Source organism: Rhinoderma darwinii, chromosome 12 (genome assembly GCF_050947455.1).
Source record: "Rhinoderma darwinii isolate aRhiDar2 chromosome 12, aRhiDar2.hap1, whole genome shotgun sequence".
Classification (NCBI taxonomy): Eukaryota; Metazoa; Chordata; class Amphibia; order Anura; family Rhinodermatidae; genus Rhinoderma; species Rhinoderma darwinii.
Genome location: NC_134698.1, coordinates 30237695 through 30258367, shown reverse-complemented (window position 1 = coordinate 30258367; position 20673 = coordinate 30237695). Strand labels below are relative to the sequence as shown.

At 43.4% G+C, this 20673-nt stretch overlaps 1 protein-coding gene across 2 annotated transcripts in view; it reads left to right on the top strand.

The window, feature by feature from the left end:
- The window catches only part of LOC142665278 (pleckstrin homology domain-containing family G member 3-like), an 89650-nt gene that overhangs the window by 28166 nt on the left and 40811 nt on the right, over positions 1 to 20673 (top strand). For both annotated transcript variants that reach the window (XM_075844925.1, XM_075844924.1), the window contains exons 10-12: positions 4099 to 4132; positions 4359 to 4454; positions 10268 to 10284. In XM_075844925.1, coding sequence (XP_075701040.1) covers positions 4099 to 4132; positions 4359 to 4454; positions 10268 to 10284 — 147 coding nt within the window. The remainder of the gene's footprint in view (positions 1 to 4098; positions 4133 to 4358; positions 4455 to 10267; positions 10285 to 20673) is intronic.

The window sequence follows — 20673 nt, the reverse complement described above, 5'->3', positions numbered from 1 at the left end:
GAGGGGGGAAACTTTTCAAGCTGGGTGTTGACCATGGCGGCCATTTTGACGTCGGCCATTTTGTATCCAACTTTCGTTTTTTCAATGGGAAGAGGGTCATGTGACTCATCAAACTTATCGAGAATTTCACAAGAAAAACAATGGTGTGCTTGGTTTTAGCGTTACTTTATTCTTTCATGAGTTATTTACAAGTTTCTGACCACTTATAAAATGTGTTCAAAGTGCTGCCCATTGTGTTGGATTGTCAATGCAACCCTCTTCTCCCACTCTTCACACACTGATAGCAACACCGCAGAAGAAATGCTAGCACAGGCTTCCAGTATCCGTAGTTTCAGTTGCTGCACATCTCGTATCTTCACAGCATAGACAATTTCCTTCAGATGACCCCAAAGATAAAAGTCTAAGGGGGTCAGATCGGGAGACCTAGGGGGCCATTCAACTGGCCCATGACGACCAATCCACTTTCCAGGAAACTGTTCATCTAGGAATGCTCGGACCTGACACCCATAATGACATAAATAACTCATGAAAGAATAAAGTAACGTAAACCAAACACACCAACCATTCCCATTTTATTTAGGTGTATCCATATAAATCGCCCACCCTGTATATCCACAGCGGCCCCTCTGTCTAGGCTTCTGCTCACCTCTTCATAAAAAGAAATCAGGTTGGTTTGACAACTTCTGTCCTTAGTAAAACCGTGCTGGCTGTCCCTTATAATACTATTTTTTGTCACATAATCCTGTATATAGTCCCTCAATAGCCCCTCAAACACTTTCCCCACGATGGATGTTAAGCTTACTGGTCCATAATTACATGGGGAAGACCTAGAGCCCTTTTTGAAAATAGGCACCACATCTGCCCTGCGCCAGTCCCTTGGCACTATACCATTCATTAGAGAATCTCTAAATATTATGAAGAGGGGGACAGAAATAACTGAACTAAGCTCTTTTGGAACTCTAGGGTGTAACCCATTTGGTCCCTGGGCCTTCTGTACATTTATTTTGTTTAATTTAGCTTGGACCATATTTACATTCATCCAATTCAGTATATCAACTGATATATTAACAGCACTGGCACCGGCTACATCAGCTGCTTTTTCTTCTGTTGTATATACAGAGCTAAAGAACCCATTTAGTAACTCTGCATTCTCTTGATCCCCTGTGACCAACTCCCCATTACCACTATCTAGGGGTCCTACATGTTCAGACCTTGGCTTTTTCGAATTTATATATTTGAAAAATTTTTGGGGATTTGTTTTACTATCCTTGGCCACTTTATTTCATGTAGTATTTTTGCTAATTTTATTACATTTTTACAGATTTTATTACGCTCTTTATAATTTAAAAAGGCTACAGCTGTACCCTCAGATTTGGATTTTTCAAATGCCCTTTTTTTTGTCATGTATTGCCCTTTTTACAGAAGGTGTAACCATGTGGGGTTTAATTTTAGTCGTTTATACTTGTTACCTATAGGAATAAATTTTGCACTATAATAACTCAAAGTAGATTTGAAAATCTCCCATTTATCATTTGTCCCATTATTTGACATTAGTTCTTCCCAGTCTATATCCTGAATTGCAGCCCCCATCCTGGGAAAATTGTCCTTCTTAAAACTAAGTGTTTTTCCCCTCCCAGCCTGTGTTTGTTTTTTACAGTATAGGTAAAATGTAACTATATTGTGATCGCTGTTACTGAGGTTTTCACAAACATTGACAATCCCAACAAGCTCTGCATTATTAGAAATGACCAGATCCAACAGCTTCACCTCTAGTCCGGTCTTCCACAAACGGGCCCATAAAGTTTTCCTGCAACAGGTTGAGGAAATTTCTCCCCTTTGTAGTTGAAGCCGAACCAGGACGCCAATTAATATCACAGTAATTGAAATCTCCCATTTTTACTACAGTACCCGCCTGTGCAGCCCGCTCCATCTGCTTCTTTAGCTGACCTTCCATCTCCTCAGTTATATTGGGGGGGGGGGGGGGGGTCTATAGATTACACCAAAAGTATTTTTTTCAGTGTTTACCTCCCTTTGTAGTTCCACCCACAAGGTTTCAACCTCCTCACAGTCTTCACCCACTACTCTCTTTCACACTCACCTTCTTATCACTTCTCACATACAGACATACACCACCGTCTTTCCTATTTGTCCTGTCTTTCCAAAACTGTGTAAAACCCTGTAGATTTACAGCCCAGTCGTGTGAAGAGTCCGGCCATGTTTCATCAACACCAACTAGATCTATATCTTCCTCCAGTACCAAGGCCTCCAGCTCCCCATTTTGCTTGCTAGACTTCTGGCATTTGTGAACATGCACTTATTTGATTATATGACATTCTTTGGGCATATTTATTTTCATTGCTGTTTTGTAACAAAAGCATCTCCTTATCCTGTTGTCTAGTCCTCTCCCCATCGTCTGTTTCTCACCCCACCAATATAGTCTGACCCCTTTCTAACCTGACTACCCCATTTTTTCTACATGGACTTCCCTCCTCAGCCCTAGTTTAAATACTCCGCCACCCCAGCTAGAATTCTCTCCCCCAGCATAGCGGACCCCCTTCCATTTAGGTGCCAATCATCTGCAGAATACAGTTTGTACCCCAATGAACCCCAATGTACCCCAATGAAAAGTCAGCCCAGTGCTCTAGGAACCCAAAGCCTTCTCCTCTACACCAAAACTTCAGCCATGCATTTAACTCCCTGAGCTCCCGCTGTCTTTCCTGTGATGCACATGGCACAGGCAGTATTCCTGAGCATACAACCCTTCAGCTTGTAGCCTAGTTCTTTAAAATTATTCTTAAGGCTCCTCCACCTACCGTTTATTCTGTCATTGGTAACTACATGGACCACGACAGCTGGATCATCACCAGTCCCTCCCAGTAATTTATCCACCACATGCCGAACCCAGGGAGACAGCAAACCATTCGGTTGAAGCGGTTTTGGCGACAAATTATTCTATCCGTCTTACTGATTATAGAATCCCCTACAACTACCTATTGTCTTGCCTTACCTTCATTACCATCCCGCCGACTACTAGCTAGGCTGTTCTCCTGGCTGATAGGGAGATCAGTATCCACTAGGGCTGCCATTTCTGCGACCGACACCCTCGCATCATCACCCAACTTGTCAATTTTGCTTGGAATATCAGAAACAGGTTTGGCCTTCCCTTTTCTTGGACCCCTTTCTACTGCCCCTATCTACATTAACCCAGCTACTTGCCTGATCCTGCTTCACCCGCCAGGTCTACCCCACTAACTGCTTGCTCAGTGAGCAGCATGCTCTGCTCAAGATTGTCTACATGATTGTCAACATGTTCACATCTGTCACAGAGGTATTCACCCTGCATCTCCTGGTCCAGTCATTCATACATATGGCAAACTGTACTCTAAAACCTCCAATCTTGCTATCCATTATCCCAGTTACAAAAAACAGTGAACAATTGTTAAAGTAAAAGAAAAGAAGAGTACTTACAGGGGCTTTAACTCCTCTTTTTAACTCCGGCTTAGTAACTCCACTTGATATACAAACCACTTGATTTAGCAAGCCAAAACACGTGTGTGTATGTATATATGTATATATATATAATGTGTGTGTGTGTGTTTCCTGAACCACTTTCTAATATTTTTGGACCATCACATAAGTTTGACCATATTTCTAGCTGTATATGCATCTAAAGTTGTCCAAGAATGGACTGATTTTTTTATTCACAATGTACCAGAATTCTACTTTTTTTTTAAATATTTTGGTATGGGGCATAATATATATTTTCGTTTTATAATTTAGCCTTTATTTTTGTAAAATTGCAGCAGCAGCAAAAGGTTTAAAGCGGTTGTATGAGATAAGTAGAAATGGTCTGCTTTTTAAAAAAAAAAATTTTTTTTTTTTTTTATAAACATTTTCGTTCTTGTCCACCGGTTTTGTCTGGTATTGCAACTCAACCCTAGTCTTTTGAATGAACTTTATTCTCAGACAAAAGTTTTAGAAATGGATTACCCCCCCCCCCCCCCCCCCCATATTTATCTTGTTGGCACTAAAAGGCTTTATAGTCGATATATATTTTTTATCAGATATTTGATATAATTATGATGTATTTATTTTTAGGCCAAGGAAGCAATTCTAGAGATGGATGCCATATGTAAGTTCCACATATTATTCTAATTTCTAACCTCCAGCACTTTGTATATAAACATTTTATATGGTACCACCTGTGAGCCTTTGCAGCTTAATAATAATAAATACTGATTCGATCTCTTTAACTTATAAATAAAATAGATCGTTTTGAACCGACAATGCGAACAAATTGCACAAAACGTACTAACAATGCATGTAATTTATATAGCTTATATATTATTTTTTCCCAGATCCAGGACGTTATAGATACAGCCCAGAAAGAGTAAAGAAAAGCATGTCCGTAATTGAGCCAACTGTCACACATCTGTCAGGACGAAGGCAGTCTGGTATGATGCATACGATTTGTCACATTCAAATTGTTCCTGAATCAGACAGGTCATAAACGTAAGTTGGGTAGGATCCAAACTCTGCAAACCTTTCCGTTGTCCCTGTCTTCGCTCAGGGAGCAGGACAAGCATACACCATCACTCTCCATTAAGATCCATGGAAGCATCGTAAAAAGCCGCACAAACTTATTCGGCTGTTCCAACACTCCTGGAGGGACAGCACACGCTCCTCCTGGTCACCAAGCGAGGACAGGAATGTGATGGTTGCCGAGTTTGCTCCCCACCTAACTTAATTTTATGATTAGTCTGACTGACGCGGTTCTAAAAGTATAGAAAAGGTATTCTAATACGTAATGGCATAAAGGTTTATAGATACTGTTATACACTGAAGCGTCTGCTCACTAATAATCCTAAGAATCGGTGGCATAGCTATAGGGGTCGCTACGGTCGCAATTGCGACCAGGCCCCGAAGCCAGGTGGGCCCACGGCCCCCTGCACCACATCAATAAACAGTTACTATAGTAACTAGGGCCGCGGGCCCCTGTTACTATAGTAACTGACAGTACTTACCTTCCTGGTTCCGGATCACAGCGGAGGTCCTGACGTCACTACGCTGTGCGCAGCGCTCGACATCACAACGCTATGCGCCGCGCACATCATCGTGATCCCGGATAGAGTCAGGACAGAACTTCCGCCGCTGTTGAAGAGGGGGGTAAGATTAATATCCCTTTCTGCTGAAGCTAATTGGCGGAGTCCGACTCCCGGGAGCCAGCCAATCAGCTGTTTTGAAGGTGCCACAGACAGCTGCTTCCCCTTCATTCCGGTCACTTGCTCACACTGTGAATCCGTGTCGGCGATTCACAGTATGAGCGAGTAAGGGAAATTAAGGGGAAGCAGCTCTCGTACGAGTGCTGCGGCCCCTTCAAAACAGCTGATTGGCCGGCTCCCGGGAGTCGGACCCCGACACATCAGCTATCGATGGCCTATCCTGAGGATAGGCCATCAATGTTTAGGGACAGGACAACCCCTTTTAAGCCTACGTTGTAGCAGGCTTAGAGGGCCCATGAGACAGGATCACAGATTGTGTGATGCTGTCTGCTGGGCCCTGTATCTAAGCCAATCACATGGTAGGCTTAGATACATGACCCATGTGTGATCCTGTCTGATGGGCCCGGTATATAAGCCTACCACATGGTAGGTTTAGATACAGGGCCCCAGCACACAGTAATCTTATACTGTATAAGATTACTGTCTGCTGGACCCTGTATCTAAGCCTACCTTGTGGTAGGCTTAGATACAGGGTCCCACAGACAGTATCACACATGGGCCCTGCATGTGTTACTAATCGTTTTTTGTGTGCTTTCTTACAGGTTCGGTGGTTGGACTACGTCGGATTCGAGGACTACTTCGATGACGGCTTTTTTTTATTATCAATAAAATGGTTAATGAGGGTTGTGTGCGTTTTTGTTTTTTTATTTCAATAAAATATTTTTTCTATGTCATTGTGTTTTTTTTTAACTATATTAGTACCGCCTTAGTAATGGCAGCCGGCTGATTGACGGCATCCATTGCTAAGGCGGAGCTTAGTGTTAGCCGGTGCAGAGGCTAACACTAACCCCCATTATTACCCCGGTACCCACCGCCACCAGGGGTTCTGGGAAAAGCCGGGTACGATCCAGTACCTGACCATCTGTAGTGATGGTCGGCCACCGGGACGGCCGCAGGCAGGGACAGGCCAGAAACAGTGGACCTTCCCACACTGGTGATGCTAGGCCTTCCCAGCCTAATACTACCTGCCTGCGGCCGCCCCAGTGCCTGACCGTCACTACAGATGGTCGGGTACTGGTTCGTACCCGGCTCTTCCCAGTACCCATGGTGGCAGTGGGTACCAGAGTAATAATGGGGGTTAGTGTTCGCCTCTGCACCTGCTAACATTAAGCCCCGCCTTAATAATGGAGGTTGTCAATCAGCCAGCGGCCATTACTAAGGCGGTAATAATAAAGTTTAAAGAAATACAAGTACATAGAAAAAATATTTTATTGAAATAAAAAAACACAACCCCCATTAACCATTTTATTGAGAATAAAAAAACGCTGTAATTGAAGTAGTCCTCGAACCCGACGTAGTCCAACAACCGAAAAAAACACAAACACACAAAAATAATTAGTAACACATAAAGAAGCAAAATTATTATTCTTACCTTTCCTGGGTCCAGCGCTGGAGCCGCAATGTCAGCGAGCTGGGCCCTATATCTTATCCGATCATGTGTGATACTGCCTGCTGAGCCACTGTATCTAATCCTATCATGTGTGATACTGTCTGCTGAACCAATGTATCTAATCCGATCATGTGTGATACTGTCTGCTGAGCCACTGTATCTAATCCCATCATGTGTGATACTGTCTGTTGAGCTGTGTATCTAATCCCATCATGTGTGATACTGTCTGCTGGGCCTTGTATCTAATCCTATCATGTGTGTTACTGTCTGCTGAGCCAATGTATCTAATCCCATCATGTGTGATACTGTCTGCTGAGCCACTGTATCTAATCCTATCCATAGTTGATGGGGTCGTAGTGCTATAGATATGCTGTCTCCTATACACACAGACATTTTTTTGTTGGGGGGGGGACACATGTATTGGGGCTATTCCCCCTGATGTTTTAAGTCCTTAGTGACGCCCCTGGCTGCTGGTGCTGCATTGTTGGGTTACTTAGGAGACCCAGCGATGCAGCTGAAAGCTGCGGACCGTCGGCCATGAGAAGTTTGTGGCGGGGGGGGGGGGCAATTAGAACTTTTGCATCGGGGCCATGTGAGCCTTAAGCTACACCCCTGCTAAGAATAACTGATGCGTACAGGGTACTGGGCTTCGATCTAGGCAAAGTATCCCCAAGACTGATCATATACTGTGAAAAAGAACAGATGTGAACCCCTGTGTACCAAAAATGGAGGCAGTCACCACCCCCACACATACAACATGAAACACAAAAAAGGTTGGTCAGCGCATCCTAGCAAAATGAAAAATGTACAGATGCATGTACTCTTTGACTGCAAACAATACATGCAAAGAGAAAAACATTGCAATAGCAAACACTAAGGTTGTGTTCACACGCACATAAAAACGGCTGAAAGTTGCAGAGCTGTTTTCAAGGGAAAACCGCATCTGATTTTCAGCAGTTTTTAAAGCAGAAAAACGTTTTTATGAGGCTTCTTTCTTTTCAGCCGTAAACGCTCCTGAAAAACGTCTGAAAATACAGAAGCATCTCCAAACATCTGCCCATTGATTTCAATGGGAAAACCGGCATTTCGTTCCGATGGGGCGTTTTTTATGCAGCCGTTCGAAAAAGCAATGCGTAAAAAAATGCCCCGTAAAAAGAAGTGCATGTCCCTTCTTGAGCCATTTTTGGAGCCGTTTTTCATTGGGTCAATAGAAAAACCGCTCCAAAAACGGCCAGAAAAAAACGCATCAAATAACACTTGATGCTGAAAATCAGAGGCTGTTTTCCCTTGAAAACAGCTCCGTATTTTACAGCTGTTTTTTTTTTAGCGTGTGAACATACCCTCAGACCGCAAAGGATCTAGACAACACTGAATTAACTTAAGGGGGAGTTCACACAGTGTTTTTTGTCAGGCAGAAAAAATCTGCCTTAAAATGCCTTCAGTAATTTTGAGGCAGATTATGAATTGGCAGCGTTTTTTGGCGCAATTTATTTTTTTTGATCATAAGCTGTATAAGGCCTCATTCACACGTTGCTGACTTTGTTAGTATTTTGCATCAGTATTTTAATGCCAAAATCAGAAGTGGATGGTAAGTATCGAAGAAGTAGAAATCTTTCCATTATATTTCCCCTGGGATCCACTCCTGGATTTGGCTTCGAATTACTACCCAAATCTACAATGTATGAAATGTAAATTTCACATGGCCTGAAGCAGAAGACTGGACAGAAAGAACCAGTTAGAAGCCACCACTAATTTTAAAAAAAACTGCATATTAAGTGTTGATATTTTACCTTGGGGCTCTCCACACTTTTTTGTTTTTTAAATATTTTTCTATGACTGTTTGATCATTTAGAATAGTTTCGATATTGGCACCTACCAGCAGTAGAGTCCGTAAGCTAAACTTCTGAATCCAACTCTTTCTAATAAGGCCAGTTGTCTGCTCGCTATTTATAAATGTTGTAAGAAAAGAGAGAACAATGTTCACTTGGATAACTTTATGCATCTATGTATATTTCCTGAAAATCAGGTGCAAGTCTGAATGGGAATAATAGAAACATTTAAAAAATGTTAAATGTATATGTAACTGCTATATTACCTTACTTATAGTAAGTAAGGTATTACCTGTACTTCCCCTAATTCTATTTTCCTGTTCTCTAGCAGTTCTGAGATGACTTTTCCAAGCCCCCTATTTATCAAAAAATAGTCCTATCTAGGATGTTCTAATGGCAATAGAAAATCGGTTCTCACCTCCCGTTGTTATCTCTTCTCACTAAAGCTGACCATATATTTCAAAATGACCGGTAGGGGCCCGCTTTACCCATGGGGGAAAATGGAGCTCCTGCATCGGGCCCCGTTGGCAGTGGCACCATTTTCAACTGTGTTTGTGCCCTCCAGACACAGATGAAAACTTGTATGGGTTTTTTTGGGGGTGGATACCCAAGGAGGAGAGCAGCATTGTTGTGTGTCTTCCGATTTGTGTATGTGTCCCCTGGCCGCAGCGCTAATGAATGCTGTAGCATTCCGGGTTGTCAGGGAGACCGTTTGCCAGGCTAGGAAGGAGGAGGCACGCAGGGACAGCTGGGCGCCGAGGGGGAGGAGATAAAGTAGCAAGGGGAAGTGTTGAACTACAGAGTGGAAGACCGCGTCATAAATACAGCATAGTCCTGATGCAGCCCGATCACCGAGAATAAAGACAATTTTAACCCTCAGTGCTCCAGTCTGTTTAGGAGGGGGGCCACTCATAAAAGTTTTTCACACTGGGCTCACCTAAGTGTTAAAACAGGCCCCGCACTCTCTGGTCTTAAGAGGGGGAACTAAACTACTGAACATGTTCAGCACGGATTCGAAGGGCCTTGGGGCAGCAGCATGAAAATAGTGCTTGTTCACACAGTGCAGATTTGGCAAGTATTTTTTAAGACAAAACCAGGAATGGACCTAAACAGGAAAATTATATAAATGCAGGCCTAATAGGTCTTCCCTCCTGGATCCAATTCTGGTTTTGGCTTAAAAATGCATGTAAAATCTCGACTGTGTGAGCAATGTGGCTATACACATTAGATGTATGTTGGCCGAACACATCAATTTTGGCAGGACCGACCATCTGATGTGTATAGTGGTGTCCCAACTCTACCCCGACAGCAGATGTCAGAGGAGTCTGGCAGCGGGTTTACTCATTCTACCTTTTTGAGAACGCATGCATGTGTATGTGGGAGTCAGGACGAATAGCCGTCGGCCGAACGATCGTTCACCGTCAGCTATCTGAAATGTATGAACCGCTTTAGGGAGAAGAGACCACAACGGGAGGTGATAACTGATTTTCTATTGCCATTAGAACATCCTACATATTACTATTTTTTTTAAATATAAATAGGGGGCTTAGATTGATAACCTAACATTTATATTATAAAAATTATATAAACTTTTCTAAATTCATATTAAGTACATATGCAACGAGCTATAAATTTATACAACATTAAGAATGTATAACATTTAATATTTGTATGTTGAAGTTGGTATACTGTATTTAATCTTATGATAATTAGTGTTTTTTTCTTTAACATTTTGTTTTTCTTTTCTTTCTCTGCTGCTTTTAAAGATACAGTGCGTTTAAAGGTAAGATATTCTTTACAGTATTTAAACTATATCAACGTTGTCTAAAGAAAAGCGTAATCTGTGACTAGGCATTAGTGTGTGTGTGTGTGTGTGTGTGTGTGTGTGTGTGTTGTGTTAACGTTTAAACTATATAATTTTCCAAAGTTAAGCAGGTAGAATATTTCAGTCCACTCTTAACCCTATGGCGACATGTCATGTACATCTACGTGACATCCGCCAAGGGAAAGTATGAAGTTCCCTCTATACGGATTGCGGAGTCCCGATGGTTGTCATCGGGAGCTAATGAAGTCCCCCAGGTCTGCCATCTTTGTACTCCTATTAAGCCCACGGCCCAAGCCATCTTCTGCCAGCACCAACCCTGCATAGCTTCCGGCAGCCGGAGCAGCTGATTGGTGCAGAGTCATATACTTATGACCTATCCTGTGGCAGTATAAAAATACAGCCCCCAGCATGGACAACCCCTTTAATAGAAGCCTGTTAAAATCCTGATATACTGCAATACATTAGTATTTCAGTATATCGTGCAAGTGACGATTATTAAAAGTACGTAAAGAAATATAAAAACGCCAGACTTGCTGTTTTTTGCTCACCTGAGCTCCCCCAAAAAAATTATTTAAAAGTCGTATGTACCCCCAAAATGGTACCAATAAAAAACGACCACTTACGCCACAAAAAATAAGACTTCATACCACTGAATTGACAGGAAAAGTTATGGCTCTCGGAATATGGCGACACCAAACAATATAATTTTTTTTAAAGGCTATGTACGGCTTTGCAAACTATATATTTAAAAAATAAATAAAACCGTGTATTAGTGTGATTGGTGCAACTTTCAAACTACTTTTTATTAAAAATTACTTTTACTTTTTTAGATACAGCTGCTTTGTATCCTGCATACAGAGTAGCTGTATATAGCACTGAAATCGGTATCCGTCAGGTCAGTTGGACTGACTGGTTCAGTGTCAGTGGGTCCTGCGTATCTCTGACATTCAGGATCGAGCTGTTACCGACAGGGTTGTCACGATACCAGAATTTGGACTTCGATACCAATACTTTGTGTAGTATTGCGAATCTGTATACCAAAATGATACTTTGCCAATAATAATTAAAAAAAAGTTCTTCCATTTTCTGATGTGAGGCACGTGGTGTGATAAATTTTGAACCTCCATGTGCCTCACATTAATAGTCATTAACCCCATCATGTTCCTCAGAGTCATAGAGGACAACATTGGGTTCAAGTGTGAGGTATATGATGGGGTTAATGACTATTAATGTAACGCACATGGAGGTGCTGAATTCATAACCCCTCGTGCCTCACATTAATAAGTGAAAGAAAGCAGTTTTTATTTTATTTTCAGCATACACATCATAAATGACGCTATAAATTTGTTGTGCAGGTTATTATGGTCGCGACGATACCAAATATGTGTATTTTATGTATTGAGCCTTTTATTTTAATGTTTATTGTAAAAAAAAAGATGTTTGTTTTTTTTTACTGTTTTTTTTAATTTAACAGTACTTTTATATATTTTTTATTTTTAAACTTTACTGTACAGGCATATATATATGCCACTACATTAGCCTGTGTACTTATACAGGTAGTTTTTATACCTAGGTATACCCTAACAACAGGAAATATGGTCAGACAACCCTGTGGTCCTTCAATGTGCTGGCCGCATCACATCATGATGACCGCACGCGTACGCTTGCCAGGAGTGGGTAATGGATGTATTATACAGCCCCACTCTGACTAAATTCATGTACAATACTAAGCTGTGCGGCCGCACACCTTAGTATGGAAATACATTCATTAATAGTATTGAACCGTTTGAGGGTGCACGGCATCTAAATAGTATCAATATTTTGAAGCATCTTGCAACCCTAGTTACCGATCACATCTAAGTTAACCCGTCAGTGACAGTGGGTTTCAGCGATAGATACAGCTGCTCTGTATGAAGGATCCAAAGTAGCTATATCTGAAAAATGTAAAATTATTCTTAATAATAAGTAGTTCGAAAGTTGGACCACACTGTTTTATTTCAACAAAAAAATAATTTTAAAAGGTTACATAGCCTTTAACAAATAGATTTTTTTTCTTTGTAAAAGTGGTAAAATGAAAAAAAAAACTAAATTAATTTAGTATCTCTGTAATGGTATCAACCCATAGAATAAAGTACCGCACAATGAAAGCCGTACATACAAAACTCAAAAACAAAAGCGGAATCACAGTTTTTTTTGCCCATTTCCCCCATAAATAATTTTTTTTCAGTCTCCCAGTACATTACATGTTACATAAAATAATTGCGTAAAAAATCCAACTCGTCCTGCAAATCACAAACGGCAATGTCGACGAAAAAATTAAAAAGTTATGGCTTTTGGACGGTGGGTATGAAAAAAAAAATGATAATACAAAAATTGACTGCGTCTCTAAGGGGTTAAACATTCATACCATGAGTGATTCTCCAACTTGTGTGTTTGTTAGAAGAGCTTTCTTTCACATGGCCATCATTACACAAAGCAGAAATCGCCCCTTTGGAACGAGCTACTGAGCAAATTTACTAGATGGCTGCACAACAAATATTCCTCTGCACTAGTTTTCCAATCCTTGTCCAGTAACCAGTATATATTTCAATACACTATTGTATACTGTTCATGTTTTCATTTTACACATACACCCAGTTAATATTTTATTAGGTACATCTTTCTAATACGGAGTAGTACCCACTTTTTAACAAAGCTCATTATAACAATAATGTACAAATGCAGGCGTATAGTTAAACAGTCTAAAATGCTACTGGTAAGTAACTGGAAAAAATAGAGCAAACCGTAAATATTTATATGTTTTATGAGTATACGTTTTTAAAGGTTTTTTTGGTTTTATATGTAAAAACAAAAAGGCCTTATCACTGTATTACTATACACTATATATTTTATGTTTCAAATCTTCACCTTCTTCAAAATATTAGTTTGCAGTCTGAATAAGATCATGGTTGTTTACATTAACAGGCTGCAAACTGGTAGATCGCTAGTCTTGTTCTCGGCTGAGAAGTGGATACATTTGTATCTAGTCTAGGCAATGTACCGTGATCTAAACAGATTCCAGATCCCAAATTTGCCGGCACTGTTTCGAATTTACAGAGATAGTCCTGGCAAATTACTATCCCGGGACGTGTCCTGTATTGCGATAGGGTTGAGAAAACTGCCACATTCAATTGTATCTGTATCCTCAGGACGCAGATATAATTGAATGCTAGGGCAGAGCAGGAAACGATCTGGTTCCTGCTCTACCATTCACTCCTGGAGCACCAAAATTCCCGGACAGAGCATTGTCTACGCTCTGGCCGGGGATTCCGCTCATAGGTAGAGCCCCTGACTAAACTGTCCATATATAGTGACGTCAGGGGCTCCTCCAGAAGAGGAATCCCTGACAAGAGCGTCGACAACTCTCTGGCTGGGGATTATCCTTCTAGAGGGAGCCACAATGGCTCGATCTACAGGGATGGGGGGTGGCGCTAGCTACAGGGGGGAGTATGTGGCATCATCTACAGGGGGGAGTATGTGGCATCATCTACAGGGGGGAGTATGTGGCATCATCTACAGGGGGGAGTATGTGGCATCATCTACAGGAGGGAGTATGTGGCATCATCTACAGGAGGGAGTATGTGGCATCATCTACAGGGGGAGTATGTGGCATCATCTACAGGGGGGGAGTATGTGGTATCATCTACAAGGGGGAGTATGTGGCATCATCTACAGGGGAGAGTATGTGGTATCTATAGGAGAGAGTATGTGGCATCATCTACTGGAGAGAGTATGTGGCATCATCTACAGGAGAGAGTATGTGGTATCATCTACAGGAGAGAGTATGTGGCATCATCTACAGGGTGGGGGGAGTATGTAGCATCATCTACAGGGGAGAGTATGTGGCATCATCTACAGGAGAGAGTATGTGGCATCATCTACAGGAGAGAGTATGTGGCATCATCTACAGGAGAGTGTATGTGGCATCATCTACAGGAGAGAGTATGTGGCATCATCTACAGGGTGGGGGGAGTATGTAGCATCATCTACCGGGGAAAGTGTGTGGCATCATCTACAGGGGAGAGTGTGTGACATCATCTACAGGGGAGAGTGTGTGACATCATCTACAGGGGAGAGTGTGTGACATCATCTACAGGGGAGAGTGTGTGGCATCATCTACAGGGGAGAGTGTGTAACATCATCTACAGGGGAGAGTGTGTAACATCATCTGAGAGTGTGTGGCATCATCTACAGGGGAGAGTGTGTGGCATCATCTACAGGGTGGGGGGAGTATGTAGCATCATCTACAGGGGAAGTGTGTGGCAACATCTACAGGGGAGAGTGTGTGACATCATCTACAGGAGAGAGTATGTGGTATCATCTACAGGAGAGAGTATGTGGCATCATCTACAGGGTGGGGGGAGTATGTAGCATCATCTACAGGGGAGAGTATGTGGTATCTACAGGAGAGAGTATGTGGCATCATCTACAGGAGAGAGTATGTGGCATCATCTACAGGAGAGAGTATGTGGCATCATCTACAGGGTGGGGGGAGTATGTAGCATCATCTACAGGGGAAAGTGTGTGGCATCATCTACAGGGGAGAGTGTGTGACATCATCTACAGGGGAGAGTGTGTGACATCATCTACAGGGGAGAGTGTGTGACATCATCTACAGGGGAGAGTGTGTGGCATCATCTACAGGGGAGAGTGTGTGGCATCATCTACAGGGGAGTGTGTGTGGCATCATCTACAGGGGAGAGTGTGTGGCATCATCTACAGGGGAGAGTGTGTAACATCATCTACAGGGGAGAGTGTGTAACATCATCTGAGAGTGTGTGGCATCATCTACAGGGGAGAGTGTGTGGCATCATCTACAGGGTGGGGGGAGTATGTAGCATCATCTACAGGGGAAGTGTGTGGCAACATCTACAGGGGAGAGTGTGTGACATCATCTACAGGGGAGAGCGTGTGACATCATCTACAGGGGAGAGTGTGTAACATCATCTGAGAGTGTGTGGCATCATCTACAGGGGAGAGTGTGTGGCATCATCTACAGGGGGGAGTATGTGGCATCATCTACAGGGGGGAGTATGTGGCATCATCTACAGGGGGGGGAGTATGTGGCATGATCTACAGGGGGGAGTATGTGGCATGATCTACAGGGGGGAGTATGTGGCATGATTTACAAGGGGGAGTATGTGGCATGATCTACAGGGGGGAGTATGTGGCATCATCTACAGGGGGGAGTATGTGGCATCATCTACAGGGGGGAGTATGTGGCATCATCTACAGGGGGAGTATGTGGCATCATCTACAGGGGGAGTATGTGGCATCATCTACGGGGGGGAGTATGTGGCATGATTTACAAGGGTGAGTATGTGGCATCATCTACAGGGGAGAGTATGTGGCATCATCTACAGGGGAGAGTATGTGGCATCATCTACAGGGGAGAGTATGTGGCATCATCTACAGGGGAGAGTATGTGGCATCATCTACAGGGGAGAGTGTGTGGCATCATCTACAGGGGAGAGTATGTGGCATTATCTACAAGGGGGAGTATGTGGCATCATCTACAGGGGGGAGTATGTGGCATCATCTACAGGGGGAGTATGTGGCATCATCTACAGGGGGAGTATGTGGCATCATCTACAGGGGGAGTATGTGGCATCATCTACGGGGGGGGGGAGTATGTGGCATGATTTACAAGGGGGAGTATGTGGCATCATCTACAGGGGAGAGTATGTGGCATCATCTACAGGGGGAGTATGTGGCATCATCTACAGGGGGAGTATGTGGCATCATCTACGGGGGGGGGGGAGTATGTGGCATGATTTACAAGGGGGAGTATGTGGCATCATCTACGGGGGGGGGAGTATGTGGCATCATCTACAGGGGGAGTATGTGGCATTATCTACAAGGGGGAGTATGTGGCATTATCTACAAGGAGGAGTATGTGGCATCATCTACAGGGGGAGTATGTGGCATCATCTACAGGGGGAGTATGTGGCATCATCTACGGGGGGGAGTATGTGGCATGATTTACAAGGAGGAGTATGTGGCATCATCTACAGGGGGAGTATGTGGCATCATCTACAGGGGGAGTATGTGGCATCATCTACGGGGGGGGGAGTATGTGGCATGATTTACAAGGGGGAGTATGTGGCATCATCTACAGGGGGAGTATGTGGCATCATCTACGGGGGGGGGAGTATGTGGCATGATTTACAAGGGGGAGTATGTGGCATCATCTACAGGGGAGAGTATGTGGCATCATCTACAGGGGGAGTATGTGGCATCATCTACAGGGGGAGTATGTGGCATCATCTACAGGGGGAGTATGTGGCATCATCTACGGGGGGAGTATGTGGCATGATTTACAAGGGGGAGTATGTGGCATCATCTACAGGGGAGAGTATGTGGCATCATCTACAGGGAGAGTATGTGGCATCATCTACAGGGAGAGTATGTGGCATCATCTACAGGGGGAGTATGTGGCATCATCTACAGGGGGAGTATGTGGCATCATCTACGGGGGGGGGAGTATGTGGCATGATTTACAAGGGGGAGTATGTGGCATCATCTACAGGGGAGAGTATGTGGCATCATCTACAGGGGAGAGTATGTGGCATCATCTACAGGAGAGAGTATGTGGCATCATCTACAGGAGAGAGTATGTGGCATCATCTACAGGAGAGAGTATGTGGCATCATCTACAGGAGAGAGTATGTGGCATCATCTACAGGAGAGAGTATGTGGCATCATCTACATGAGAGAGTATGTGGCATAATCTACATGAGAGTGTATGTGGCATAATCTACAGGGGAGAGTGTGTGGCATAATCTACAGGGGAGAGTGTGGCATCTTCTACAGGGGAGAGTATGTGGCATCATCTACAGGGGAGAGTATGTGGCATCATCTACAGGAGAGAGTATGTGGCATCATCTACAGGAGAGAGTATGTGGCATCATCTACAGGAGAGAGTATGTGGCATCATCTGCAGGAGAGAGTATGTGGCATCATCTGCAGGAGAGAGTATGAGGCATCATCTACAGGAGAGAGTATGTGGCATCATCTACATGAGAGAGTATGTGGCATAATCTACATGAGAGTGTATGTGGCATAATCTACAGGGGAGAGTGTGTGGCATAATCTACAGGGGAGAGTGTGTGGCATCTTCTACAGGGGAGAGTGTGTGGCATCATCTACACGGGGGAGTGTGTGGCATCATATACAAGGGGGCTGTGTGACACTATCGTTGAACCAATCATGGCCCAAAATATATTAGACTGAAATTTTAGATGAGTGTTTCAACTGACACTCACTCAGAGAACTTATCCAGATCCAAATCATAGCTTACATCGATATATCGGAGAGAAGAGATACAATGCTTGTATGCTTAAAAATACTCCTCTGATGTTTATTGATCAAACAATTACAATAATATATTTCAAAAAATGTGTAGGCTTGATGTTAACCAATCATTTACAATATGACAACAACTCTGGTTCAGCCAATCTCATACAATGAGATTATTTCATATTGAGCCAATCACAGAGATACAATACATTTCAAATTTGATATTATAATTTTTCATTAGATGCTTACATCAGACTTAAAACCTGCAAATTCTCTAGCAAGAATACATTACCAAGTTTATGAGCTAGTTCTCTCCTACTAAAAGTATCATTTTCTGCAGGCCAGGGTGAACTCTTATCTCAATCCCCTTCTTTCCTTATGAAAGAGCTGTTTTTCCCTCTACACCTCCACGACGGCACCACCAGGAGGGATTCCCCGCCTCGAAAAGGACAGGAAACAACAAGAAGCCGTTTAAATTCCCCCTTAACCTTTCCAGTTGTTTCCTGTCCCTTGGGACACGGGAAGCAGGATCCGGACGGATCTCCGTGGGATCAGTAGTTTCTTTTCATCAGGCACCCCGGTCTTGTCTTTTCCCCTGGACGAACGAGCGGTGTTTCGGCATGAGGATCGGGGCAAGGAACTGGGCTCAGAGCGGCAGATGCCTCCTCTCCAGCTCCTTGGCATGTCCTCCAGTGCATGCAGCCTCGGGCTTCCGTGCCTATCTCCTACAGGTAACGGGGGTCAGCGCTAACCTGTCAGCACTAGACTCAGGGATTTCCCCTGGGCAAGGAAATCTCTTATTGCACATGAAGCCGGCGTCTGCAGCATCCAGAAGTGCTTAGTGCACATGCGCGAGGCTTAACCAGCTTCTTAAAGGTACAGAGTTTGACATCTTTGGTAGCAAAAGCTCTTTAAAACCCAGTACTGCTGGTTCGATCTGGGTAATAGTTGTGAGTTATTTCAGGGCTGCTACTTGCTGAATTCATTATGAGTTCAGCCGAGATGTCCTGTGCAGAGTCTGCTGGCCCACTTAGAGCCCTTAGCCCGGTAAGAATGTGGTTATATTTTTATATAACCCCCTCCCTCCCTCAAAATATTTGACTGAAATGTTTATTTTTCAGGGAGGCAAAGAGGGAATTTAAAAGATCTGATCTATTAGAAAGTGCGTAATTTGCAAAAAACACGTTTCCTATCCCACATAAGAAAGCGCTATGCCAGAAATGTTTGGAGAAAGTTGTGAGCGAGGTGTCTCCATCACTTCTACAAAATATCAGAAGTAGGATACGAGAGGCGGTAGATATAGTGCTGTCTCAGAGCCGCCCACCATCTCCCATGCCTTCCACTTCTAGATCTAACCCGTAGCTAATGTTGGACTCTGATATCCATCAGGAAGAGGGGGAACTAGATTCTGACGATTTATCAGATGATCATAGCGGAAGACCTTTATTTTTGGCAGAGGACACCGATCAGCTCCTCAAAGCAGTCAGGACCACGATGAAGATAGAGGGTATCAAGGAGCCCAGGTCTGTACAGGATCAGATGTTTGAGGGACTGGATTCTAGAAGGAGACGAGTTTTCCCAGTCCACAAAAATATTAGGAAATTGATTAAAAGAGAGGCTATTTATTCCCAAAAACTTCAAGCGTAAATAACCATTTGCAGATGAAGATTCAGAGAAATGGGATAAAACCCCCCAGATTGATGCCCCGGTAGCGAGAATTTCAAAACTCACTTCCCTACCATTTGAGGACATGGGATTATTAAAGGACCCTATGGATAAGAAGGCAGAGTGTATCCTTAAACGAACATGGGAGGCCAGTACAGCAGGTCTTAAACCAAATATTGCTGCGACATGTACGGCAAGATCTTTAAAGATTTGGATGGAGCAGGTAGAAGATCATCTAAGATCGAAGACTCCAAGAGACCAGATTTTAGCCTCCATGGCAGTACTTCAGAGGGCAGTAGATTTCATTTCTGATGCATCGGCCGATTCTGTCAGACTTAAAGAGGCTCTGTCACCAGATTTTGCAACCCCTATCTGCTATTGCAGCAGATAGGCGCTGCAATGTAGATTACAGTAACGTTTTTATTTTTAAAAAACGAGCATTTTTGGCCAAGTTATGGCCATTTTTGTATTTATGCAAATGAGGCTTGCAAAAGTACAACTGGGCGTGTTGAAAAGTAAAAGTACAACTGGGCGTGTATTATGTGTGTACATCGGGGCGTGTTTACTACTTTTACTAGCTGGGCTTTCTGACGAGAAGTATCATCCACTTCTCTTCAGAACGCCTAGCTTCTGGCAGTGACAGACACACAGCGTGTTCTCGAGAGATCACGCTGTGACGTCACTTCCCCAGGTCCTGCATCGTGTCAGACGAGCCGGCACCAGAGGCTACAGATGATTCTGCAGCAGCATCGGCGTTTGCAGGTAAATCGATGTAGCTACTTACCTGCAAACGCTGATGCTGCTGCAGAATCAACTGTAGCCTCTGGTGCCGATGTGGCCGACACGATGCAGGACCTGTGAGTGACGTCACAGATCTGCACTGCCAGAAGCTGGGCGTTCTGAAGAGAAGTGGATGATACTTCTCATCAGAACGCCCAGCTAGTAAAAGTAGTAAACACGCCCCGATGTACGCACATAATACACGCCCAGTTGTACTTTTACTTTTCAACACGCCCAGTTGTACTTTTGCAAGCCTCATTTGCATAAATACAAAAATGGCCATAACTTGGCCAAAAATGCTCGTTTTTTAAAAATAAAAACGTTACTGTAATCTACATTGCAGCGCCTATCTGCTGCAATAGCAGATAGGGGTTGCAAAATCTGGTGACAGAGCCTCTTTAATGCTAGAACAGCCACTCTCTCCAATTCTGCCAGAAGAGCTATCTGGCGTTGTTCCTGGGCAGGAGACACAGCATCCAAGTCCAGATTGTGTTCCATAGCCTGTGAGGGTGATCGGTTATTCAGTTCTGGGCTAGACAATATCCTGGAGAAAGCCTCAGACAG